This window comes from Epinephelus moara, chromosome 18 (genome assembly GCF_006386435.1).
Source record: "Epinephelus moara isolate mb chromosome 18, YSFRI_EMoa_1.0, whole genome shotgun sequence".
Taxonomy (NCBI): Eukaryota; Metazoa; Chordata; class Actinopteri; order Perciformes; family Serranidae; genus Epinephelus; species Epinephelus moara.
The window spans coordinates 40,699,621-40,725,616 of record NC_065523.1 but is presented as its reverse complement, the minus strand read 5'-3'; the positions used below and the strand labels follow the sequence as shown (position 1 = coordinate 40,725,616).

The 25,996-nt window shown below is 41.5% G+C and overlaps 4 protein-coding genes across 4 annotated transcripts in view; 1 reads left to right on the top strand and 3 right to left on the bottom strand.

The window, feature by feature from the left end:
- Positions 1-389: 389 nt before the first annotated feature.
- Positions 390-7,980, bottom strand: dhps (deoxyhypusine synthase). The gene is made up of 10 exons (XM_050068776.1): positions 7,835-7,980; positions 6,934-7,133; positions 5,105-5,269; positions 4,869-4,990; positions 4,580-4,676; positions 4,341-4,427; positions 2,963-3,068; positions 2,771-2,874; positions 2,435-2,560; positions 390-1,068 (listed from the first exon to the last, which is right to left on the bottom strand). The coding sequence occupies exons 2-10, from the start codon at positions 7,126-7,128 to the stop codon at positions 973-975; spliced, it is 1,098 nt and encodes a 365-aa protein (XP_049924733.1). The 5' UTR covers positions 7,129-7,133; positions 7,835-7,980; the 3' UTR covers positions 390-972.
- Positions 7,981-11,570: 3,590 nt separating this feature from the next.
- Positions 11,571-12,093, top strand: LOC126405182 (guanine nucleotide-binding protein G(I)/G(S)/G(O) subunit gamma-7-like). The gene is made up of 2 exons (XM_050068777.1): positions 11,571-11,672; positions 11,863-12,093. The coding sequence occupies exons 1-2, from the start codon at positions 11,577-11,579 to the stop codon at positions 11,986-11,988; spliced, it is 222 nt and encodes a 73-aa protein (XP_049924734.1). The 5' UTR covers positions 11,571-11,576; the 3' UTR covers positions 11,989-12,093.
- A 1,703-nt stretch (positions 12,094-13,796) lies between these two features.
- Positions 13,797-19,146, bottom strand: fbxw9 (F-box and WD repeat domain containing 9). The gene is made up of 7 exons (XM_050069823.1): positions 18,445-19,146; positions 18,217-18,364; positions 16,463-17,489; positions 16,116-16,264; positions 15,808-16,011; positions 15,662-15,727; positions 13,797-14,925 (listed from the first exon to the last, which is right to left on the bottom strand). The coding sequence occupies exons 1-7, from the start codon at positions 18,564-18,566 to the stop codon at positions 14,851-14,853; spliced, it is 1,791 nt and encodes a 596-aa protein (XP_049925780.1). The 5' UTR covers positions 18,567-19,146; the 3' UTR covers positions 13,797-14,850.
- A 1,993-nt stretch (positions 19,147-21,139) lies between these two features.
- Positions 21,140-25,996, bottom strand: part of LOC126405284 (deoxyhypusine synthase-like) — a 10,367-nt gene continuing 5,510 nt past the window's right edge. The window contains exons 6-10 of the mRNA XM_050068945.1: positions 24,732-24,818; positions 24,531-24,636; positions 24,349-24,452; positions 21,778-21,903; positions 21,140-21,337 (exon numbers count right to left, since the gene is read on the bottom strand). Of these exons, the coding sequence (XP_049924902.1) occupies positions 21,242-21,337; positions 21,778-21,903; positions 24,349-24,452; positions 24,531-24,636; positions 24,732-24,818 (519 nt within the window). The 3' untranslated portion in view covers positions 21,140-21,241. The remainder of the gene's footprint in view (positions 21,338-21,777; positions 21,904-24,348; positions 24,453-24,530; positions 24,637-24,731; positions 24,819-25,996) is intronic.

Below are 25,996 nucleotides of genomic sequence, written 5' to 3'. Positions count from 1 at the left end.
TTCTTTGCCCTACATTATTATAAGTTAATAGCTTTGGATGTTTGGACTGTTAGTTGGATTTAGAGGTGTGTTCTTGGAGGCCTGTTTCCCTATTTTCTGACCTTTTACTGACAAAACAATCAATTAATCAAGAAAATAACAGGCTGATTAATCAATAATGAAAAAATCATGAGTCACAGCCCTAAACTGAGGAGCTTCAGTCCTTCTTTAACCCTCTAAATATATCTTTCTATGACAGATCAGCAGTTATGTGTTGTGCGCTCTGTAATGCAATTTCTTATGTCCTTTCATACAACAAAGACCACAAACACAGTCATGTGAAATTAAGAGTCACATGATGGACCCCGTGTGGCCTCCTCACACAGACCTACTGCACAAAGACTAACAAATTATCCATTTATGATTTATTAAGTTACACAGGCACATCTTTCATCCTGAAACAGTGAAAGGTTTGGATAATATAAAAACTGAGAAGCAACACGGTAATATTCAAGTGATGTGATAGTGTGTCACGCCACCCACAGCTCGACTGAAATAAATCAAAACCCCTAAAAAACAATGCCTCACAAGTGTGTAGCTATTCTCTCTCTCTCTCACACACACACACACACACACACGCAGCTAAACCCTGATGCATTCTAGGCAGTCTCTTTGGTACATGCAATAGCATGCTGCCCATACTATTCCAGCTATCTGAATGGAGAGAAAAAAACTGTACCTGTTTTAACATGTAAATATTGTTATGGAAAGCTTCAAGACGACCTCAAGCCCTCACCACTGAATCCCATTAAAAGAGTTTTAAATTGCAGCGTTGTTTGTAATCTTCTTAAAGTTGCCAAACCTTAACCATGTACATCCAACAGAAATGTTTTTAAGATCAAGGGTATATCTGCAGTAAGTCCAACAAAGGAAAGAGGAACTAAAGGGAATAAAGTTGGTTGTTTCTAACAGAACATGTGAGGGAGCAACCGTTTAATCTGCTTTCTTGTCGGCAGTCAGCTTGTCGGCGTGGAGAGCGAAGGTCTCGGCCACAATCAGAGGGAAGACTAAAGATGCATCTGCATACACCTGGGAACGAAGAACAGAGCAGTGTACCACTTTTCTGTAATGCTGTTGCATTTGTGGTGTGTGTTGCACGCTTGCTACACTAAACTGGATCCAGTTCCTGCTTTAATGTTCATGTTTTGGTGCTTTGATGCCACCCTGCACCGCTGGGTCAAACACTGAGCAGACGCTGCCCCCTTGAGGACAAAGATGGTTGAAACATCCTTTGTGTTTGTTGCTTTGGGGGCCCAGCTCAGCCTCACCTGGTTACCAGTTCTGATGTGCTATATATTTATTTCCCAGCACATTTTCCCACCCATAAATTGTTTTTAAACGGATAACCATGTCAAATTAATACACTTATTATTTTTCTAAATTAAGTTGTATGTAAGTTGTATGCCTTTGTCAACTAGTCAAGTTGCAGTGCCCAGATGAATGTACCGAACATCTCTTCTTGAGTTATGGCATTGAATAATCACCAGGTAAGTGTTCTTGGAGAACATTATGATGTCACAGTGAAGTTGACCTTTGACCTTTTGGATATAAAATGTCATCATTTCCCCATTTTGTCTTGTTAGATGTGAAATTTTGTCATACTTAGCACCAAAAACATCACAGTGTTACAGTGACCTTTGACCAACAGACTGTAATCACTTCATTCTTAAGACCAAGTGGACGTTTGTGCCAAATTTGTGGATATTCCCTCAAGGTGTTCTTAAAGTGTCGTGTTCATGAGCACGGGACGGACAGATTGACAACCTGAAAACCAATCTCGGAACCCATCAGCTATCGTTGTGACGACCATAGAGCCTATGCGGGCGAGGGCATATATCTGAGGCAAGACTTCCTCTTCCGTGCGTTGGTCACTTTGGCTAATCTCTATAAACAGATATCTGCATATGAAAGCAGATACATATAAAGCTAACTCGTCGTCAGACATACCAGATGAATGAAGGTTAATGCCATTTGTCATACGTCATTCATCATATACGCCATGGCTATTTATAAAAGTGTGTTCTGTGACCAGTTACTGACATAAACAAATTCGTTTTTTAACTAAATTTGTTGTTAAGTGGAGTGGTTTTTAAACCTCTTATACTAGCTTAACACTGCCTCAGAGTAACTGCATGTTAGCTGCGATTAGATAAGATTTTTCTAACAAACATCAACAGTTAGTGTTCATGTTTGATGTCAGCCAACCACTGTTTAAGAGCATGACAAAAATGCCCATCTTTAAACATTTTGGTGCGTAACCTCGGGGCATCCAGGAGAGACATGAAATAACTAAGACGTCTTAAAAAAATCCAAGAAAGGGTATCTGAGGATTGTAGTAACTGGAACATAGTGTTGACAGTCTTGGTCTGGTCAAGGCTGGTGTAAGTATCGGTACCTTCACAGGTGTGGCATCAGTTCTGATCTTGCCCCAGGATACGGCCTCATCGGGTCTGGCCCCGGAGTCAGAGCCATCGAACTCCTGACCCGTGTTCACAAACACAGCGTGGTCAGCTCCGTTCCTCTGGAAGGAGACAGTGTGTCAGAGGAGAAACTGATCTTGCATATCGCTATAAGTACAAAGGAGTACTCAGAGACGACACAGTATTTGAGTAAATACACAGTTACATTCCACCACTGATGGCGAATTTAATGTCTTAGCATATAACAGCTTGTGTGAAGTCACGTATATGTACTAGAAAGTAAGAAATAAAAATCACATGAGGTTAGTTACCATGAGATTAGCATTGGATATGTGATGTTTGACCAGCCCTCCTCCCAGGATGATCATTCCTGTCCTCTTGGCAAACACCGCCTGGCTGTTCAACCTGCGAATATCTGAAATAAAGTTCACAGCCATGATATGACACATAACACCTGAGACAGCTGCTGTGATCCTTTTCTGCAGCAGTAATGTCACTTTTACCTTCCACTATGTCCAAAACCAGGCCGGGGTTCTTGAAAGAGTGGAAGTAGAGCATGTCGCCCAGAGAGCCGTCTGTCAGGGCAGGACTGAACACTGGAATGTTATTCTGAAACAGAATGTAATGGGGCACATTTAATGACAGATTTATAGATAAATATAGACTGTACGTACAAACTAAACAGAGTTAGTAAGGCTGAAGAGCAGGATGGAGTGAGCAACAAGCAGAATTAGAGCTCAATCACCAGTTTCATATTGGTTTCCTAGTCCACTGATCGGTGGATTTTCAAGCAATTTAATTCTGTGTTTTGACTTTTTTTTTTTGTTTCTGTTCCTCTATGATGTAATACAATATCAATACTAGGCAGCCGTGTTCTGGCTGCAAAATGCTGCTGGAGCTCATCGCAGCCACTTTAGACAATGCATGCGGCACAGGTGAACTTGGTGCAATAATCCCTCCTGGCTTCCTTACATTCCAGACAGGAGAAAAGATAACCAAAACGTTTTATTTTTTCATCTCGTGTCCTGCCTAACTTGACGATTCCTAACAAATTGGGTATGGAATTAATCTAACGATGAGGTATAAAATGAGACCAAACTTTTCTTCCGATGTTTTGAGCCAAGACAAAGGCAAAAAGGTGGTCTGCGAGAGACCTGAGAGAGATCTGTTGAGGACTTGCGGCCTTTACAAGTCAGGTAATACGAGTAAGGACTCAACAATCAATGACGGTGTAAAACAGACAATAAAACAGGTTTTTCAACAATTGTGAATCACTGAAACCAAGACAGATCCTTGGGGCGTACCGCCATAAATGTGCAAAAGGGGTGGGCGATATGGCCCGAAAATAATATTACAATATTTTGGGGTATTTTTGCGATGAAGATATTCTTGACGATATTGCAAATTTCAAATTTTCAGTAAAAACTAAACAAAAATTATCTCTAATTTCTTTAGTTTGTAAATAACAACAGTAACTCAGAGTGAGATTCATATTCTGTATACAATATTAATAGTTCAACAAAATAAAATCTACCACAAATTACACATTTAAACAGCTCCCAAATACAAAAATATATCCTGGGATCTATATATATAAATCAACAAGTGATTTTCTTCCCTTTCAGTTTTTTTAGTAGAAGGCAAGATAAGCTGTGGACAGACAGATACACACACATTTGCATTTAAACAAACACGCACAACCAAACACATGATCCCCTCCAGGCTTTGTGTTGAAAGGCCTAGCAACATCTGACAGTTAAGGTCAGGTTAGAAGCAAAACATGTTCCCTAACCTGCTAAGGCCGTGAGACCGACCTTGAGTCATACAAGTCGTTTTTCAACAGCTCATACCCTGCAACGATAATAATAAACCAGGACCCACCTTGTACGCCCAGTAGTACACAGAGTCAGTGTTATTGATCTCCTTGCCGAGCCGATGGATCATCTTGGAGGGAGTCCACTTGGTGCCCTGAAATAAGAAAGGTCAAAGATTACATGAAGTAGACAATATCATAAAAGCTGAGTTTGGAACACTCAGGACATCAGACAAACAAATTCTGTTATTTCATACAACTGTGCTGCATTCACTAGACAAACAATATGATAATAAGAGAGGCCCACTTCTGTCTTCTGCTCCAACAGCATCTGGTCCAGAATAGGCATCAGCCAGTCTTCAAACTTACAGTAGTTGTCATTGGGCACCAACAGATTCCCAATCCTACACCCAGCAGGGACAGAGGAGGAGGGAGAGATGAAGGACGGGACCAGACATACAAGTTTGGGAGTCTGATATATAAACCGGGACTGCTAAAGATGAGCACCTGCCTGTAGGGTTGGGCCGGTGAAACATTTTTAAACCAGTTTGATATTAAGCCAACGTGAGAGGTGTATTGTGTTAGTAGCTGCCAACCTGTTGATGCCCTTCAGGCGGAGATCCTTGCCAGGCAGGCTGAACTCTCCCAAGTATGTGTGAGCCAGACACTTTATGAAATCCTCCTCTATGCCTCCAGCTGTGGTAACAATCACATCCACCTAACACAGAGTGACAAGACAGATTCTGATGAACTGTCAGTTGTTGGAGTGTTTTGATGTTACCTGTGATATAACTATGACCTGGATAAACATGACAGGTTTATCAGTTTGTACCATTTTGTGCTGTGCCAGGTAGCGGATGGTCTCTCTGACTCCAGAGCTGATGAGGTTGGAGGTGTAACCCAGGAAGATGGTGCAGCCTGATCTGCTGCGGTGTTCGTCAGGCACTTGCTTCAGTTTTCCTTCATCCTCCTCCACTGGCTCAAGACGCTTCTCTATCTGCGGGAGTCGAGGCATCAGACAACAATGGTCAACATTATAAATGATCTCAGACAGACTGATCACAGGCTAGGGCTGGGCAATATCCACGACTAAAGTCCCCTGTTATTTTTGCTGCATGTGTTTTTCCACAGCAGGGCAGGTAAAAGAAGTTCACCTGCTGGAGGTGAGCTGTTTGCAGAGGTGCAGTAAGAGCCTGTTGTCTGCAGCTCTTCATCAACATCTCACTGTGGCTGTTTCTGCTTTCACTTTTCTCCCTGCTGTATCATTACACTTGTCTTTATCGAAGAAAAGCCGCTATGGAAGTTCTGCTAATTCAGCGATAAACACATTTAATTTCCTTTAGATTCTTCACAATAAAAGTCCCCTGTTATTTTGCTTTGTAAAAACTTTTATTGTGAAGCAGCAAAATAAGGAAATATTGAGTTTTTGAGCAGCAACTTCACACAACTTCTATCAATCAAGGGTGCACTGCGGTTGGCGAGATGTCACTGCAACCCTCTTGAGGGCGGGTGGCCCGGCTTTTGCACCTACTCTGGAAAAGGTCTATCTCTGGCGCAGCTCGGCATGGCACGGTGTGTCTAAACTGACAATGGAAACGCAAATCGGCGCAGCATGGGTTGACTCGGTGTGGCCAAAAGTGAGCGTGGAAAAGGCTCACAGTATTGTATGTGTGCTACTGCAGTCATTTCATTCATCTCACAGACTGATTTAGCGTTACATGTACAACATATATACTGATGTCGCACTGTAGACTAATTAACAGACAGATTGAACAGAGGAGCAGCTCTGTGTCTCTCTGAGTGTTGATGGAGAACTTGGGAGTGAGGCGGAGCTGTGCGGAGAGTGTGAGAGAGAAGAGATGCACACTGTTATGTGTTATACCACCAACTTGACCCTATATCGATATAAATGGCATTGTCTAAATCTATATCTTGCTTGAAAATATATCGATATATATGTCGTACATATTAGTTAAATCGCCCAGCCCTATGATAGGCTAATGAACTTTTATCATTTAAAACACGCAGATGGCTTTCTTTTATATGCACCCAGCTTTTAAGATTCTCATCTCTGAGATTTCTGTCTCCACCACAGTACGATGGAGGTGAAGGAAATTTTGCTTGTTGTGTTGACAACACTGAAAAACTACTTAACTGTTACTTAAAAAAATCCACAGACCAAGCTGACAGTTTCCATACTTTTTTTTTTTTTATCTGAAAGTATTACATATTTATATATAGCTTTAATATTGGTGCCCTGGTAGCTGAATGATTTAGGGGTTGACCAAATAACTGCAGGTCATTGCATATGTTGCAACTGCAAATCATACCAATATCTCCCCACATTTCCTGTCTGCACTGACTGTCAAAATAAAAGCCAAAAATAAAAACAGAAGAAAAGAAAATGATTAAAGTGAGATGGATAGCTTCTTCCAGACTAGCAAGGACTTTGTTTCTCAAAAGACAACCTGTTGCTGTTGCATTTTTTTTAGTACACCAATGACATCACATTTACCTCACTTGAAGGAAGAAATCACGGGGCCAAATATCTCAAAACCTGGCTGAATGACACCAAAACTATCTGCATGACTAACAGAGGTAAATGTGAAAATGTTGGGGTGTTCTGTGAGATAACCTTCTCTACACAGCCATTCCCCTCACCATCTTGTTGATCTCCTGGATGGCCAAGCCCATGCTGCTGGCCTGGAAACCAGTAGTAATGTAGGTCTTCAGCACCGCCTGGAGGTCGACCCCCTCGTTGAAGTCATAGCCTCTGATCTTGATCATGTCCTCTGGGATCTCGCAACTGGGCATCAGGACGGCCTGTGCGGCAACAGAAGGAACTTCGCCTGCCATGTTTTCTGCAAAACACAAACAGCATGTTGGTGGGTTAGTAGAGCCCTAAAGTAACAATCATTTATCTGCTCAGTGTGCGGTGACAGGTTGCAGCTCTGCCCTGACATGTACAGAAAATCTCAGCTCACTGAATCATGAACATACTCAAGTACAGGCTCTGCAGAAAGCCTCTGGGTCACACGCCTCGGCCAAAGACACTAATCGATGAAGGGGTCAGGGGTGTTGATGGGCCTGGCTGTCTTGTTTGTTTTTGGCAAATTTCAAGTTCAGTTATATGATGGAAGACAACTGAATATCCAGTTTAACCAGTCTCACTTATTTTGGCCTGCATAAACAGGTTGAAAAGAACATTCCTGATGCAAATAATTGTTTGCTTTAGTGTTTGTATAGTTAATATAGTTGCTGAAAGAACAGTATTCATACCCCTTCACTTTAAGTGCTTAGTGTTACAGACTTCATTTAAAATAGGTTAAATTTACTTTTTTAACTTCAGTTACACACAATAACCTATAACGACAAAGTGGAAACACATTTTAAGACTTGTTTGCAACTGTATCAAACACTGAACTCCTCATTTAAGCGTTCAGACCCTTTATTTCAGGCAGTGTGGTGGTATGATGTTAGCTAGCATACAAGCTAGCTGTTAGCTGGTTCTCGACTGACTTTAATCCTAATTAAACATTAGAAGACAGAAATACAAACATACCCGCTCTTGACGAGGCGTCAGTTGATGAAGATGGTGAAGAAGTAACTGTCTGTCACCGAAAGACACGAGAAAGACGGTTATTGAATGTGTACATTACTGTAAACAACGCGTGTCTCTCCTGCGGCAAGAGAGCTCCCTCTACGGAAAGCGCGAAGGGACAAAAGACGCAAAACTATATTCGCGCTCAAGTCCAACAGTCGAAATACAGTCTTTAATACATACATTATCTTCTGAATATAATAGTAAACAATTTGTTTTAATTACTATATTTACTAGATTCAGTTATTTGCAATAATCAAACATTTAAATAAGCGTTTGTTGACCAGGGATGGATGAGTAGGGGCTACTCTAACTCTTCTCAATACCACACTTGATTGACACCATTAAAAGTCAGTGTGCTGCTTTTGAAATTTGCACAAGCGTATTAAGTATTACTTGTATGGAGTAAATTGTATTTACTGTATGTATCTAAAATAAAATGATATTGTGAAGCAGGGCCGTAATCAACTATTATACATGTGGGGGGGCTAACCCTCTACCCTAACAGTTTCAATCTTAGATCATACGATTGAGGGGCGCACCATGGATGTATTGGAACTGACTTCGGGTTTTGTGCTCCGCTATCTTCAAGGGGATAGCATAATTTAATCTTGCAGCTCTTTTAGACTTTGGAAATGTTATCAAAGTGAATGGATTAAATCTTTATAGTGGAACGAGTCACTTTGCAGAGGTTGTGACACTCAACAGAATGTATTCACTAACTTATAGACATCTCTATCCCAGTTTAAGTCGAAAGGAAAATGTATTTTGGGGCCACAAAGACGAAAGGAAAAGTCAAAATAAAATCTGTTCTTTGTCCAACCTATTTCTCCCAGACATAACTGAGCTCAGTATAACATCAATATGAGATAATTTAAGATCTTAAAATGCTCTTTTCCCTCTCTCACTGCAGTAATCTTTATTTAAGCTCTTGAGATAACAGTAAAATCCAAAAGAAGTGTTGACTGGCTTATAAAGGAGCCTGCACAATTTCAGCAATTTGATCTCAACTCTCAGTATTTTATCTCTTTATTTTTGACAAGACAAAGACTAGACTGCTGTGAGCATTGTGACTGTCAGCAAAACCTTCCTTTGGCCGTTGGCATCACATGACAGACCCTGGTAATTGCAGTACCGCTGTTTGGCCACTATGAAAATTGGCTTCAAAGACAGGCACACTTTCCTAAGCAATACACCTGGACCCCAGACAGCAACAGATTTATTATGATGTTCAGATTTGAAAAATATTAAATTATGTTGCTATTGTTACTAATTGTACCCCAAAATAACTTACAGAAAGCCCCCAAAGCACTTTGAAAAAAGCAACGCAACACCACTACTCACTTACTGTGTACTTCTACTTGTACTTCAGAGGAAAACATTGTACTACTACATTTTACCTGACAGAGTTTATCTGACATGTTATACTGGTTACATTGCAGACTGAGACTTTCCTCACAGAACATAACACTTAAAATACGAGGCACCAGTTTTATTAAACTACCCAGTACCATACTAGAATTGAAAGCTCAAGGAAACTGAGGCTACAGTTCACACAGGCTCACCAAAACTGGACAATAGAAGTTTGGGAAAACGTTGCCTGGTCTGATGAGTCTGGATTTCTTGCCTTGTATCAACGGTTCAGGCTGGTGGTGGTGGTGCAATGGTGTGGGGGATATTTTCTTGGCACACTTTGGGCCCCTTAGTACCAACTGAGCATGGTTTAAACACCACAGCCTACCTGAGTATTGTTGCTGACCGTGTCCATCCCTTTATGACCACAGTGTACCCATCTTCTGATGGCTACTTCCAGCAGGATAACGCACCATGTCACAAAGCTCAAATCATCTCAACATGACAGTGAGTTCACTGTACTCCAATGGCCTCCACAGTCACCAGATCTCAGTCCAATAGAGCACCTTTGGGATGTGGTGCAACGGGAGATTCACATCATGGATGTGCAGCCAACAAATCTGCAGCAACTGTGTGATGCTATCATGTCAATATGGACCAAAGTCTCTGAGGAATGTTTCCAGCACCTTGTTGAATCTATGACACCAAGAATTGAGGCAGTTCTGAAGGTAAAAGGGGTCCAACATGGTACTAGCAAGGTGTACCTAATAAAGTGGACGCTGAGAATTTTGATTGAATCTTCCCTCGGCCGTTAACATAGATAACAGATAACAGATAACATCCGTATCTGCACACACCTCCCAACATTCAAGACCATGCTCAAAACTCACCTTTTTAAATGAGCTTTTAATGTATAAGTTTGTGTTTTATACAGTTTTATTGCTGTTTTTTATTCTGACTTGCTCTATTTTATGATTTTTATAAAACTGTAAAATGTCGTTGAGCGTTTGTTAAAAGCGCTTACAAATAAAATGTATTATTATTATTGGTATTGCCAATTGAGGTAGTGTTTAGCTTTAAATGTGGGTGAGGCAGATGTCATTCCCCACTTTGCTTTCACTTTTGTCCTCCCCGACGGTTCAGTCTGATGACTATCAACCTTGTTCAGTCATTTTGACTGATGTACATTGACTTTATTTTCACACTTTTAGATGAATCAATGTGAGTTTGCGGCAGGTCTTCTGACGCGCCCAAACATTGGTTTCAATCTTTACTTTCTTTTCCGACGAAAGCTGCTATGACGAAGTGTAATAGCGAACTCACTAATGGTGTCACTCATAAACTAACATAAAATGACAATAACTAGCCTAAACCGCCGCTTTAAAACAGACACATTATAAAATCTAACAAAATATGACATTTGCGTTTTGGAGCGCAAAAAAGCAAACTTTACTTCAGACTACACACGACCCAGCCTAGCGCTAGGCATGATGGGAAATGTGGGCGTCGCTACAGCACTGTCAGTTGCCTCTGCTGAGCGAAGTTCTTTGAAACTTCAGCTCATTAACACATAACTGTGTTCAACAACAGCACAGGAACATGTGGTGGTGTGTCTGCCGCCAGCACCGATGCGGAACTCACTCAGGAGCTGACACATAATGACGTCACTGACGACTTTACAGCCAGGTAAAGCAGATGTGTGCCTCTGTATAGAGCCCCCTGCAACTAACTGCTGCTTTTGTGACCTTTATTCTGTTTTGTGTGACTTTTGAATTTGTTAAGTTTATTTAAGGTCATGATTACATTTGCTAGTGATTATTCCGGACAGCAGTGCATGGGGACCTATCGTAGCATTGCATTTTCTTTTTCTCTCTATTTATTGTCAATATATTGATGAGATGTGCCCCCACTCTCTCCCCAAAGACTTCAAATGCCCCACCTTTCTATTGTTCCATAAACACACTCTTCCTCTTTTGAATGAGTCGCCTGCCTCTTTAGTAAAAAGCAAACACACACATAGTAGCTTCAAGTCAGAAAGCACACTTGCAGCGTAGCATAATGCCCCAGCCGATAATCTTTTCATCAGTAGTGTCTGTGAAGTGATGTGTGTGACCTTTACAACCCTGTGCTGTTTGACCTTTCATATCACAGGGCCTTTGAACTGGCCCCAACAGTGAATAAAAAGGGGGCACAGGTGAGAAAGGGCAGTCAGGAGCTCCTCTGACCAGACTCCTGCACAACCTGTGCCGGCTCTTTGGATTCATACGGCTCGAAATCATTTTCCTGCTGCTCCTTTTGGTCGTGACAAAGGACACCGAGTCCTGATAGCAGGGTTTTTATACTGAAGGTAATGTCAGGAAAGATGTGCAGCAGCAGCAACAGCGTTATTCAGGCACAAAAACTGGTGGATCAGCTGCGGGTGGAGGCGGGCATGGAGAGAATCAAGGTAGGTTAACAATCTGATCATCTGTATGCATGATAGCTTCATCATAGACCTGAACTGCACCACATGAGATCAGTGGTTTGAAGATTTCTACAGCTCAGAATATATGCTCCACGTTTCTATCATAAACATCCAATGCCAAATAGTTTTTTACATTAATATTTCAGTACCCTGTCCACCTCTGTCCCAGCAGATCTCCCTGACAGCAGCTGACTTGGTCCGGTACTGTCAGGAGCACAGGCGCAGTGACCCTCTGCTCACCGGCATCGCTGCCTCAGCCAATCCTTTCAAAGACAAGAAGACCTGTGTGCTGCTTTGACAGTTTGGAGATTATCACCACATAATGGACTCCCATAAGGACAACTCATGTCTTCAGATTTTCTACTGATAAATGTGTATAAGATAATAGGCCCTGTGTGAAGGATTTAGCTGCATTTATTGGTATAAATGGTATAAAATATTCATGACTGTTTTCATTAGTTATCATCACCTACAAATAAGAATCACTGTGTTATTGTTACCTTAGAATGAGCCGTTCATATCTCCATACAGAGTGTTTTCACGTTGGCTACTGTAGCTCACCTACATGCTTGGCACACAGGAGAAGTTTCAGTTCTGCAACAGGTGGTGCCCCCAGATATTTTTCACAGGTGTGGCCAAATGAGGCCACTGAAGATTTTGGGGTGGCTCACCAAAACCAAAAGGCATAACTGAATTTAAGGTATTCACGTCCGCTGTTTAAGTATATCTGCTAGTTACAGCTATGTCAAGGAATTGCATACTGTTATTGGTTTCTTATTTTACAGTTAATATTGCTAATTATCTGATGTGCATAGACAAATACTGGTACAGTTAATATTTTGAGTTCCAGAACAATCCTGTTTTAATGTGTTATGTATCTATATAAGTGTTTGGCGATTCACTGTTCTTCAAGTAGGTTTTCCTTAAAGAGACAAATATACAGCTTTAATTTTAAGGAGTACATTGATTGAAAGGAACAAAAACATCTACTAGGAACATGTCTCAAGTTGACGAGTATTCAAAGCATTCGGATATCTTGAGGTGGGACCCAAGGAACCCTCTTTGAAAATGACCATGTTGAGGCCTTTGCACACCGAGTCTGTTTTTTCGTCCAGAATTGTCACACATCTAAAGATAAATAAGACTTTACATTTTCACACTGAGTCCAATACTTTCATCCGTCATTAAAAGTTTCGAAACAGGTTCTATTTTGTGTTTTTCGCATCTGTCAGTGCATTTAGAAACGTTGGACCAAGAATCAGTGAAGAAAATGTGGCGGCGGGACACAACCGCGACAAGACAGAGGAACAGGGCGCACAGAATCATTGCTAAACTCAGATAGCTACTTTCAACAGGTCAGATAGTAATATTCAGGTAGGTGATGATGAAGAGGAGGATGTGGACCGCACACAGAATGTGGAGAGAGAGAGGGAGGACAGCTCCACCCCTTCATGCAGCCGCAGTGCCAAATGAAAGACATGGAGGAAGTGATGTCAGTCAGACAGGTAACTCCAGAGGAGAGAGGCAGAGAGGGAAATGTCTTTTTTTATTTTGTCACGTATTGCGAATTTTAGCACAGAATAGAAAAATAAAACACATCAGAATCAGTGTGCAAGGACTGACATATTGACAGATAAAGAAACGCATCCGTAAAAAACAGACTCGGTGTGCAAAGGCCTTTAGTTGTTACCTTGTGTTACTTAGTCCCCTTCCTGACAAGCTATGCCAAGATGGCTGGTACCAATCGATGCCTTTGCATTAGCTTAAAACAAAAGAAAAAAAGAGCGCACCACAGCCTCTTGAAAACCCTAACATGGGCCACCAATTATTTTCATCAGCAGGGGCCGCCTCTAGAGGGCGCCACTGTTTGCAATCTCAGTGCTAGATGCCACCAAATCCTACACACTGGACCTTTAAAGACAGCACTAGCCACAAGTGAAGAACAAATGTGAAAAGTTACAGTAACGGTTTAGCATTTTGCAGAGTTTCTGAAAGGCTTTCTTTCTGCTTCTTTACAAAGTAGAGTAATAAATATATTTGTCCCTTAAAGTGTTTGATCGCAACCTTTTAATAGTCAGGAATCACATGAGGTCACATGACTCAGGATTCAAGTGAACAATTTGAAATTTTAATATCTGCTTTGTCCAAACATTCACCACAAAGCTGTTCAGTGGTAACTCCAAACAGAACAGCGAACACGTTCAGCCAACAAGTCAGACTCTACATTTTCAGGCCATTTGATGGCGTCTTCTATGGAAATGGTCTTTAAATGTGTTTTAATGAATGCATCAGTCAAGTATTGTGCAAATTATTAATAGTTAGATTCATACAAGCAATTAAATAGTCCTTTAAACCTAACCACACACGGCAGACATACCTACAAAAAGATCATATTGAAAAGCACTGAGGAGAGTGTTCAAATAAATAGCTTTACAAATACAATCAGCATGTCACAGAGGACCTGGATATAAGTATTACACTGTACATGACAAGTAACTAATGCTTTCGGTACGATGTCAGTTATAGTAATGGACTTTGAATGAATTTTGGAGCATGTAAACACGATAAAAACACACAGTATCTAAAAGAGGAGAGACAAACTTCCACAAACGTCTTTGTAAGGTTTGAGTTCTGGCACAAAATGGTACATATGTGAATGAGACAAACATTAACAACAAACACATTTCTTGTGTTCACAATATAAAGAAATCTCCCAACAGGATCAAACAAGGAATAAAAAAAAAAGGTTAATCTCAATACGCAAGTGGTTTGAACCTTCCCAACTTCACCTCTACCACGTAACAATACATAAACACAAGAACAAAGAAGAATGGATTAAAAATTAATCAGCATTACAACTAAATTAAACAACTGGTAGTGACTATTTCCAACATGTCAGTTTGGCAGAGCTGAAAAATAAAATAATCAGTTTGGCCATACAGTATGTACCACACACAGCTCCACTGTCTTTACTTCCAGTCCTACCTGCCTGTGTCCATTTGATCAGTTACTGCTAACATCTGTCTTGTTAAAGCCAGCCTGCAGAGCAAGAGAGCTGTTTCTTTGTTTGAGCTATGTAGTTGTTGTAAATTTCAAAATGCTAAAAGAGCAGCATGGTGTCAATAGGCTTCAGGTGGCCTCACCACCTGCTTTCAAGTGTTCATTTTCTGGGCCTCCAGACCTCCACAGACACATCCCCCGAGGCTACGGCGAGGACTCCAGCCTCCACACTGAGCTGATGGTTGAAGAAAGAAGAGGAAGAACATTTCAGAAATAACGATGAGCCTGAAATAGTCTTTAAAAACATAGCAAAACCACACTAACAACTGTATTAAAGCAACATTATGCAAGTTTTTACCTTGGAATAACAGCTTCAAAATCATTCTATTGGTAGAACGATTTGTAATAGGGAAAATGGTGCCCGTTTGATTTCCACGCTGTGCCCCGAGCACCTGTTCTTGCACTATGTGACTTTTGTGAGCGAGTAAGATCTCCTAGGAGAAGTGCATGACGCTTTAACAGCTCGCTGTAAGAAAAAGCTAGCCTGGTATTCTTAGCAGGGACATCAGGGCAGAGGCAAAGTTCCTGAAGGTGCGCATTGCAGAGGACCTGACCTGTAGTCTGAACACCTCCCACATCATCAAAAGAGCCCAGCAAAAGGATATTCTCTCTGAGGACTCTGACATGTCACAGGTTTCCTCAGGAACTCCTGATCCGCTTTTAGTACGGCACAACTGAGAGTATAATAACGAACTGCTGTGTTGTGTGGTTCTCCGGCTGCACCGCAGCTGAAAAGAAAGACCTGCGGCTATTTGTCAAGATGGCTGAGAGGATCATCGGCTCCCCCCTTAACAAACCTTTGTGACATCCACTCTGGCTATCTTCTCACACAGGCCACAAACATAAAGCCTTGTTAAATAAAAACAACTGCACATTTTAATCATCTATATGTTGTGACACAAAGCACTCACCCCATTGACTGCAGCTTGGTGATTCAGTGTGCATAACGTCCTCGGAGGAGCACAAGGGATATGGACCTGCAATACAGACCAGAATTTACAATAAAGACTGTTCAGGAGTTGATTTAACAGCTAACAATGAATCTGCCTCATCCGACCTTGACAGTGCGATCAGATGAACAGGTGTAGAGGCTCCCAGGGGACCTGTGGATGCCAGTGACCAGAGCTGTGTGTCCCACATCAAACTGGGACAGGGGTTTTAGGGTCCCCGCCTGCATGGAAAAGGAGTGGAGCATGCCGCTGTTGTCTCCTGCCCATACCTCACAGCCACTGTAGCTCATGGACAGCAGGTAAGAGCTCAGCTAGAAATGGAGTGGTTGATTGGAGTTAGTCTTTATGTACAGGTGCATCTGCGCAGATATGCACACAAATGCAATGCAATGTGTGTTTGTGTGTTTGCGTCTACCCGAAGTTTCTTCAAGCCCTTGCCTGCCCTACGGTCATAGACGGCCACAGTGCAGTCTTTGCTCCCAGAGATGATGTACTTGTCATCTGCAGCTAGGCACATTACAGCGTTACCATGGAGACGGAGGCTTTTTACCAGGGGCTCAGCAGCTGTAGACAGAATTATGTCATACAGTGATTTCTTTCTATAATCTCTTACAAAGCTAACTGCTATCAAAGATTAATTGAGAAGTGTGTTGATTTAAGATTTGTGACACACGTCACTGCTCTATCATCACATTTTTAGATTTTATTTGCACTTCATGCACACTAACACTGAAAAGCAAGTGATATGCTAAACCCCCTCACCTCTGGTGTCATACATGCTGACCCTCTTGTCAAATGTACCAGCCAGCAATACATCCGTCTGACAGGACAGGCAGAGGACAGCAGCTCCAGCCCTGATCAGGCCCCTCTCTGCACCACCGGCCTGTAGGTCCCACAGCCTCACCGTACTGTCGAACCCGCCTGAGGCCAACAGAGGCCCCTGAGATGCCAGGCACCACACCCAGCCCCGATGAGTGCTGAAGTCACCTTGTCCTCCCAATGTATGCAGCAGCGTGCCACTAGGGCCTGCCTGTAGATCCCACAGTTTAACATTCCAGTCTCTGGAGCCTGTGGCACAAACTGCCCCCGCTCCCCCCACAAGGAGCACTGAGTTGACCTGGGCAATGTGGCCTGAAGGTAGGGTGATGCACTCCAGCGCTGGAGGTGGGCTAGGACTTCTGGGGGTTTGACGTTGCTCCATTGCTCCCTGTCTTCCATTACCCAGATTCCTGGGGTCCACCAAGTCTTCTTGGTGATTAAGAGCACCACCTTGCCCCTCGTTACCACCAAACACCATTGCGCGGTCCCTTTCTTCTTCCATTAGTGCTGCTGCATCATCCTCCAGCCTCTCTTCAAACTCCTCTCTCAATCGTGCCAGTTGATCTCCACCTGCAATGATGGGCTGCATTTCCTCATCCTCACCATCCATTGCCACCTCCATCCCTTCATCAACACCATACGCAACCTCCTGCGCTTCCACTCCCACCCCTTCCACCTCATCCTCTCTACCATCTTCCTGCGCTTCTGCTATGGCTTCCCCATCCTGCCCTGCCCTTTGCTGCTGCCTCACTTGGTCCCTTTCACCCGCATCCTCCTGGGTCTGTCTGGCCACAAGGTGTGCTTGTCCTGTCCAGCAGGTTATCAGCTGCTCCATCTCTAGGCATGCGGAAGGCCAGTCAAAGTCCTCCCTTGGCCCCACTGGGAAGCCAGCTCGGGATCCTATTAGTCTGCGTGCCCTGAGTTGCCAAGCGGTGTTGTCCTTACCCACATTGCCCAGTGCATGACAGACCTGAAAAGAGGAGGAAGAGGGAAAATGTCCAATATCTTACAGATTGATAAAGTCATAAGGCTCACTGTGGAGTTTCTGAACTAGAATAGCGATATGAACAGGATACACCTGCACATTCCTGTCAATGGCTTCACTCTATTCCACTGATCAATGTGTGGCAGTAACACACCAACAAACACAGCAATGTGCCAACAAAGGCAGGGAGGAGGAAGACTGTGCTTGTGAGCATGAATATAAACAATGCAGGATTCAAAATACTTTTAAAAAATGGCTTCATAAATGTGAGGATTGCAGATTACAACCAGCTGAAACTTCTGACAGTCAGAACTCCTTCAGTGTTTGTTGTTCAGAGGGTTTTTACCGAGAGCCAAATTATCCGCAGAGGTCTAATCCTCTCCAAAACAAACAAACCAGAAGGTTAAAACCAGTCAAAACACTGAATAAAGCACTTTCAATTTACAAATTAGTGTTTCTCCTACGCTGTTTGGCACGTCACAGACGAGCCACCATCCAAAAATACATTTCAGAGATAAACTTTACTGAAAAGCCATAAGACTGTTAGTTTTCCTTATATATTTTGAGGGTACAGAGTGAAACAGACAGATATATCACATAGTTATTTAGTGATATTGTATTTGAACAAACAAATCAGCATGAAAATTAGCCAACAAGACAACTTCAGAGGAACTTTATGGAAGCGATGAGCCAAAAGCAATTTAAAACTAACCTTTGGCAGCACAGTGATGACACACTGAGCAGGAAGGTGTGAGGCAATGTGGGTCACCATCTCCCATGGTAATGACAACAAGCCACTTGTCTCAGTGGAGGGTGAGGGACTGACATCTGATGAGGATGGGGGACCCGCAGGCAGAAGACTGGAGGGAATATAAACATAAATGTGATCTCTTAAACTCACATATACAGCAAGTTAATTGGGTGTGAAAGAAAGTCTCACCCCTGCAGGTCAGGCCCAGAAGCTTCCACAGTGGGGGATTTCACAGGGTCAGGAGAGGGTCCACCCTGGTCACAGTTTGTCCCTGCCTCCTGTTCATACAAGTTAACCCTGACCTCAGACATCACCTTTTCCCCCTTTCAGCACAAGACCACCACTCATATACTATCAGCAAACATTACTTTACACTACCCCCATTTTCTATTGTCGCATGTATGTGTTTTATTACATAAAACCTTGAATACTGTGACAACGAAACTTGACAAAATGTTAGCTCTTAAGGACTTAGCTTAGCGTTGGCTACATTGGTAACGTTACAATTCAGACATACAATGTTTTTAAGAAGCTTTAGCTAACGTTGCCCGAGAGTAAAATCCCTTTCTTTTCGGTTTCGCTGGATGACTGTGTCAGCAACAGGTGTCTGTCGAATAAATACAAAAACTGTCGTTACAGAACAAACAATTAACGTAATGTTTACTAACGGACAGCAGATTAACGTTAGCTTAAAGTACTAACGTTACTGGTCGTTGGTAACAAGTCCAGCTGTTGACAGTGATAGCCGGTGGTTAAAAGTCGTCGAGTGAGTCAGTGTAACTAAACGCTCAGTCACTGTCAAGATATAAACTAAATTAAGACGGAACTCTCATGTAGTGCAGGAATATTGACCGTTGCCTTGGCGAACTCCTGGCCGAACTACAAAAACAGTCATTTTCCGGTGTCGAAACGTGACGTCATCAAACTGCGCCGGAAGACAACGTTAGTTTGAGTTTTTTTCCCCCCTTTTTTTTAAAAAAAAAATTGAACACACAATAGAACAAAAACATAGAGAAACATACATCTTCTCGTAAGGACTGTACATTTTTGTACAATGAAATGTTGCGGAATTGCAAAGAGTCACAAAGAAAAAATACAAATAAAACAAAAACAAGACTGTTTTTTTTTTTATAAGGTGCAAGTTAAAAAAAAACAAAAAAAAAAAACAGTAGCACATCACTTTATAGGTCACCAGGCATACAATTAAAGTAACAAAGACCCTAGGGAGGAGCAAAGTCTTAGGCATGAATCAAATAAGCAAGAAATGAGATATATCTCCACAGATCTTTCTGGCTATTTTGCTGAGTACAATTTCTTAAGAGATAGGAAAAATAATATGAAATCATTTGTAAACCAGTCAAAGGACGGTTTGCTATTTCTCCACTTACTACAATGAATATGATATTTACCCATTAGAATAATCATATTTATCATATCAGAGATATTAGATTTCAAATTATCTATGTAAAAGAATATATGAGAAATATCAAAACCTGGAATGTCATTTATTTTAAGTAATAACCAATTTCTTATTTCTGACCAAAATTTCCTGGACACAGGGCATGAGAAAAACATATGTTCTAGTGTTTCATCTGCTGCATTACAAAAGGTACACGGGTCAACTTCAAATTTAAATCTTTTTTTTTTTAGAAATTCTGCAACTGGGTAGACTTAATAGAGTATCTTAAAATGAGTTTCTTTAATCTTTGGGGAAATAGGCCATTTAATATATTTAGAGTGTGCTTTTTCCATCATAGACACAGTTACCTTATCAGTCACTTGTTCTTTAAATCCTCTGCTGTAATCATTAAATACTATCGATTTCAAAGCAGCGCCAATCAATTTGTTGTTACATTTGTTATCATTTAAGTTACAATCATTAATCATCACTTTTGGTAGTACGAATTTAACATTCGAATATAATAGGGTATTCTGGATTAATTGAATCAGTGGTAAGGGGATTGCTTTACAAATTATACTCTCTCTGAGAACAATTTATTTCATATTTTTCTAACCAAGTCCTGAACGTTAGCTTTCATCATCAAAGAGCTCGTAAATTGTTGTCTTGTAAATTGTTTCCAAAGAATCAAAATGTTAAACTCATCTTCAACTCATCAACAAATTGTATGAGGGAAGGCAGTAAAATAAAATTAGAAATTCTTTTATTCATCTTTATTTTGGATAACCATTTCTGGCTAGTCGTGGGACCTGTTGTCTATACGTTTCCGTTTCTGGTTAATTGGGATAGCTGAAAGCAGCTGGTTGAAATTAAAACAATCTCTGACTGTACACACAGCAGAACTGATGGTATGAAAGCAGATCTCCGTGCTATCTAGTACATCATTTATAAAAAAATATTGAATTATTCTCAAGTATTAACCATAAAAAGGGCTTCCCATGTATAAACAGTGTTTCAACCATATAACTTGGTTTTGGATATCTTCTGCAGTGTCTGGAAGCTTGACCAAGACTTAAATGCATCTTTGACGGAGGGGAAAAAATTTGCTTATATATTTTTTAAATGACCATTCAAAGTGGTGACATTGGAAACACTTTACTATCAACGAATAGGTACATAGAGGATACATTTTGACTCATTCTACAATGACTGTTGTGGCAAATTTTATTTATCCAGGATGCTTTTAGGGATAATTTAATTGCTTTAGTATTTTTTAGATCGAATCCACCATTGTAGTATGAATTATATATGTAATGCCTTTTAATCTTATCAGGTTTATGCATCGGGGGAGGGAAATGTCAATAGAATTTTCCCTCTCTGAGGTTTTTTAGACTTTTTGAGTTTTCTCCTTTTTCCATTCATAATTTATTTTCACTAAGACTTTTAAACATGACTCATCAGACAGTAAAATTCACACACACAAAATCCTCTGCTGCGGTCTGTTTTATTTTCAACAGAAAAAGCCACATTGCGAATAGAAGAACAACTAAAGCTAAGTGTTTCTAACAGATTTGATGCAACATGTGTTCAGCAGATTTTGTCGCCACCTTTCTTCTTCTCAGCATGGACTGCAAAGGTCTCTGCTACCATCAAGGGGAAAATGATGGAAGCTTCTGCAAACACCTAGAAAGAGAGAAAAGTGAAGCTGTGTATTAAAACATCAGAGAGCAAGTTTTGAGAGAAGCCTTTGTAGACATTTTTTTAACGACAAAATAAATTAGGTAGATAGATAGATAGATAGATAGATAGATAGATAGATAGATAGATAGATAGATAGATTATTTCGAACATGTAAAAAACAAAATTATCATACACTAATGGACAGACATAAACAAAAATACAAATAAAAATTAAAAAAATAAGGTAAACATAAACTGAAAACTATAAATCCTGTTTAGGTTTGGCAAAGCCTACATAATCTCTGCTTTTACTTTGCACAAAAATCTAATTTATTTAATTTAAATCGTTATTACCTGTTGGTCCACCAAATCAAAAACAGACTAGTGCATAACACTTTAATAACTGGAACATAACTTTGACATAAAATACTTAATATCAAATACCTTCACAGGTTTAGCGTCTGCTCTGATCTTGCCCCAGGACACAGCCTCGTCAGGACTGGCTCCTGAGTCACAACCATCAAACTCCTGAGCTGTGGTCACATACACTGCATAGTCAGCGCCGTTCCTCTGGAGGGAGACAAATGAGTGTGTCATTGAGTCTGCCGCAAATGCACCAGTGCATGTGCAAGAAAACATGCACATCGATGTGGCATTACTGTGGAAGGCAGTCTTTTTACACTTTAAACCAGTGGTGTGGTTGAGAGTAAAGGCAGGTAAGTGTGGTGTAACGCACCTCTTTTTCAGGCAGTTTACACTAAACCCACCTATCAGCCAAAAAGCCGTTGGAATATATAGCAGAGTATACTCACTTTCTCCTCTGTAACCTTCCCATCTACCTAGTAGTACACCCTCCTTATCAACTGCCACCACACCACTGCTTTCAGCTGTTTTTCCTCACAGCCTTTTGAAAGAAAGAAATATGCAGTACAGCTCTTTTCATTATCTGGCTCGACTTACCCTAACATTGGCCGTCTGGATAACAGGTACTACAAAGCTTGTTTCAACTGGAGGCCTGTACTACGATGCAGGATTTGTAGTTAGCAAGGTCACTTCTGGGTTAACTCTGGGTTTTTAGTAGCCTCGAAATGGGGTCATCCCTATGTTTCCCGGGTTCTATGTTTCCCGGGTTCTATGTTCCCCGCTCAGCCAAAAAGGATTCTATGTTTCCCGCTTGGTTGAGCAGGAAACATAGAACCTTTTTTGTGTAAGCGGGGAACATAGAACCTTTCTTGCAGGGTTAAGTGGGGAACATAGAACCTGGGAAACATAGATACGCTCCCGCACCAAGCATGCATTTGAAAACATCACTGCACGCAATTGGATAACACTACGACCAATCAGAACAATACATGGGGTGACGTATCCAGAGACTACGACCAATCAGAACAATACATGGGGTGACGTATCCAGAGCACTACCAGCGGAGCTAACTGGTATATTAGACTCTTCCCGTATCCGGTCAGCAAAACAGCAAAAACGTCCTTCTTGCAAAGGAAAGAATCGAGCGCCGTCTTCTGTTCCTCTTTTAGAGAAAAAGCCAAGTCTAACTCGTTAATTGTAGCGGCCAAAGCTGTTTCAAACAACTGGTGTTCATTCGTAGCCATCTTGCAATGTTTACTGACTGATTCCGGATTTCGTCGTCGCAGCGCTGTCGTCATCTGTTTAGCTCGCCTCTGGCCCGCCTATATCAGATACACCGATATGATTGGTGCAGCTCGGCTACAAGGGCATGGGTAATGAGCATCATTACTGATTGCCAGAGTGACTTGCTGAGCAAATTAAAATTGTGCTCTCGCGAGAACTCGGGATTTCCAGGTAAGGTTTTTAATACTACGAAGCTGGTTCTGTTTTTACCAGGATAAATCACCTTAGTGACTAATGCTGAACAGCTAACCTACTCCGGAGCAGGTTAACGTCAGAGTATCAGATCACAGCCTGTCAACACTTCCACAACTGATCAATCAGATCACTGAAGAAAGAAGTATCCATGGATTAAAGTCACAGACACTTTCAGTACTGTTTCTTTGCATATGATATGAAGTAGCTTACTACTCGCAATTAACACCCCCGCCTCTTTCACATGAACATGCTTGTGGTTGGATAGAAAAACCCAGAGTTGATTGACCCAGACGGACAATGTTAGGGTTGGTCAAACCAAATAACAAAAAGATATCCGGGGTAAGTTGAACTGGCTTCGTAGTATAGGCCTCTGCTCCGTAGCCAGTTCGCTGTTCAGCATAAGATGCCACAGTGATTTAACCTGGTAAAAAGAGAACCAGCTTCGTGGTACTGAAAACTCAAAGTTAGTCCAAATCCTGCTTCGTAGTTCAGGCCTCTGGTCCCTATAAAACAAGCCTGGATTCCCTGTAATGCAGCCAGAACTGCCTCACTATCTATCACTGTCATTCTAATCAAAGTAAAATAATTTTCTTTGTTTCATAACACAGATACTTTGTTTTTTATGTGTATGACCACTCCTCACAATTTTTACCAAGCTGCCTCAAGTAAATCAGCAAAACAGGCCCCCCCTGGATTGTAAAAGTTAGTAATTGTCAGTTGGTCTTGTAGTCAAAGACGATATTGCATTTGTCCAATCGTGTCGAGTCTGTCTAAGGGAAGGGAGGTAAAACTGACATCTATTGAAAAATAGCAAGGCTCATCTGTCACTGTCATGCCACAGGGAATGGATCAAACTTTGGAAAAGAAACTCTGAGGTGAACTGTCCTCACAACAAACAATAGAAAGGCTGCAATGTCATTTGAACAAATAGTTAACTAGTGTTAGTTTTCTATTGATGCTAATGATATCAGCAGCTGTGTCAATAACCAATAACCAATTGATCATCTCAGCAACAAGTGCTAAGGGACATAAGGACAAGTTTACCTGCATGAAAGAAAGGTGAATATCTGCAGTGCAGAACAAGTACAGAAAATATTTTTGATTGCATGGAGACAGATCTATCTGAATTTGGCCAAAATAATTCGTTAAAGGTTAAAAATGCAAAATACTAACCCATGCATTGGCATTGCATACGTGGTGTTTGGATACACCTCCTCCCAGGATGATAATCCCAGTGCTGTTGGCAGCCGCTACGAGGTTGTTCAACTTTGAGATATCTGGAATCAAATGCATTGTGTAAGACAAACAAACACCACAGGGACACATTCACTAAGCACTTATCAAGACTCTTTTACCTTCAACTATGTCCACTCTCAAGCCGGGGTTGTCTTCTGAAAAGAGGTAGAACATGTCTCCAATAGCACCATCTGTCAGGGCGGGGCAGAACACCGGGATGTTGTTCTAAAACAGACACCAGATGATTGCTCAGAAACAGCACAGTCTCTTAACAGCTTTTCCCAGAGCTGCAGCCTTACAGTACGTGTACCAGGGCTCACCTTGTAGGCCCAGTAGTAAACAGATTCAGGGTTGTCGATCTCCTTGCCCAGCCGATGGATCACCCTAGATGGAGTCCAGTTGGTGCCCTGAGAGGAATGGACGTATAAAAAAAGAGAGTGTGAGCTTTCATGTGAGGGCCAGGGGAAGAATCAGGACATCTCAACTCTAATAATGGCTAGAACAGCAATAGAAATTCGTCTTTAGGTGTCCTGACACATCAAGCCAACGGTCAGCTGTTGGTCAATGTTGGGCCATCGGTGAGCGTCTTGTCGTTCTAGTTTTTGCCCTCTTAGTCCCACACCATTGACACTAATTGGCCTCATAGACTGTGTAAAATAATGGACTTTATGGACTGCCATTTTGAATACTCAAGTTCAGCTTATCGGCTGTCTTCGTCATGGGTTTTGGGAGCCAGAAATGCACATATTTTAACAAGAGGGTGGAGCTGTAGAGGAGCAAGGGGTGGATCTAAGTCAATCTACGCAGCCCTGCTCTTAAATGTGTGTAACTTCAAGCCTTAATAAAATATAAATGGTTGAGTCATATAAAATTTCACCCCCTATACAGCTATTATTTGTTTTAAAATTAGCTACAAAGACTAGGATTGTCAAGCAATTACAAAAATTAATCTAGTTAATTACATAATTTGTGATTAATTGATCTAAACAAATCGTATACACCAATTTTTGCTGTGGAAAAAAAATTCTGTTCCAATGAATTTTGGCAGATGTGTCATGGCAAAGCTGCTGGATTTGGACACAATTAGGGTGACCATATTTTGATTTCCAAAAAAGAGTGTGGCGATCCGAGCCCGACGGTACCCGACGGGTCAGGCGGGTTTGGTCAAAAATGTAGCTATAAATTGTATTCGGGCTCGGGTCGGATCCGATCAGCTTTCAGTGAAAATGTAGTGTAAAAATAAATAAAATCCTATTGTCTGTCCTGTTTATTGCTTGGGCACTGTTATTTACGTGACAACACCTGAACATAACACACACAGACACACATTGGATGTTTGTTTCTCCCTCTCCCCACGCTGGAAGTCTCGGACCTCCAGCCGCCCGCCTCCGCCTTGATTAAACGCTGAAAATAAAATAAAAGAGGGAGACAGGTTTTTCCTATTTTATCTTATTTTGTTTTATTTCTCCCTCTCCTCCCAACTCCCGCTCCCGTCTCAAACACGGAGGTCTCCCTCTTTGCTGAGCACCCATGGCGCACGCACGGCCTGTTAAATAGCCTGTAACCGTAACAACTGTGTGACACA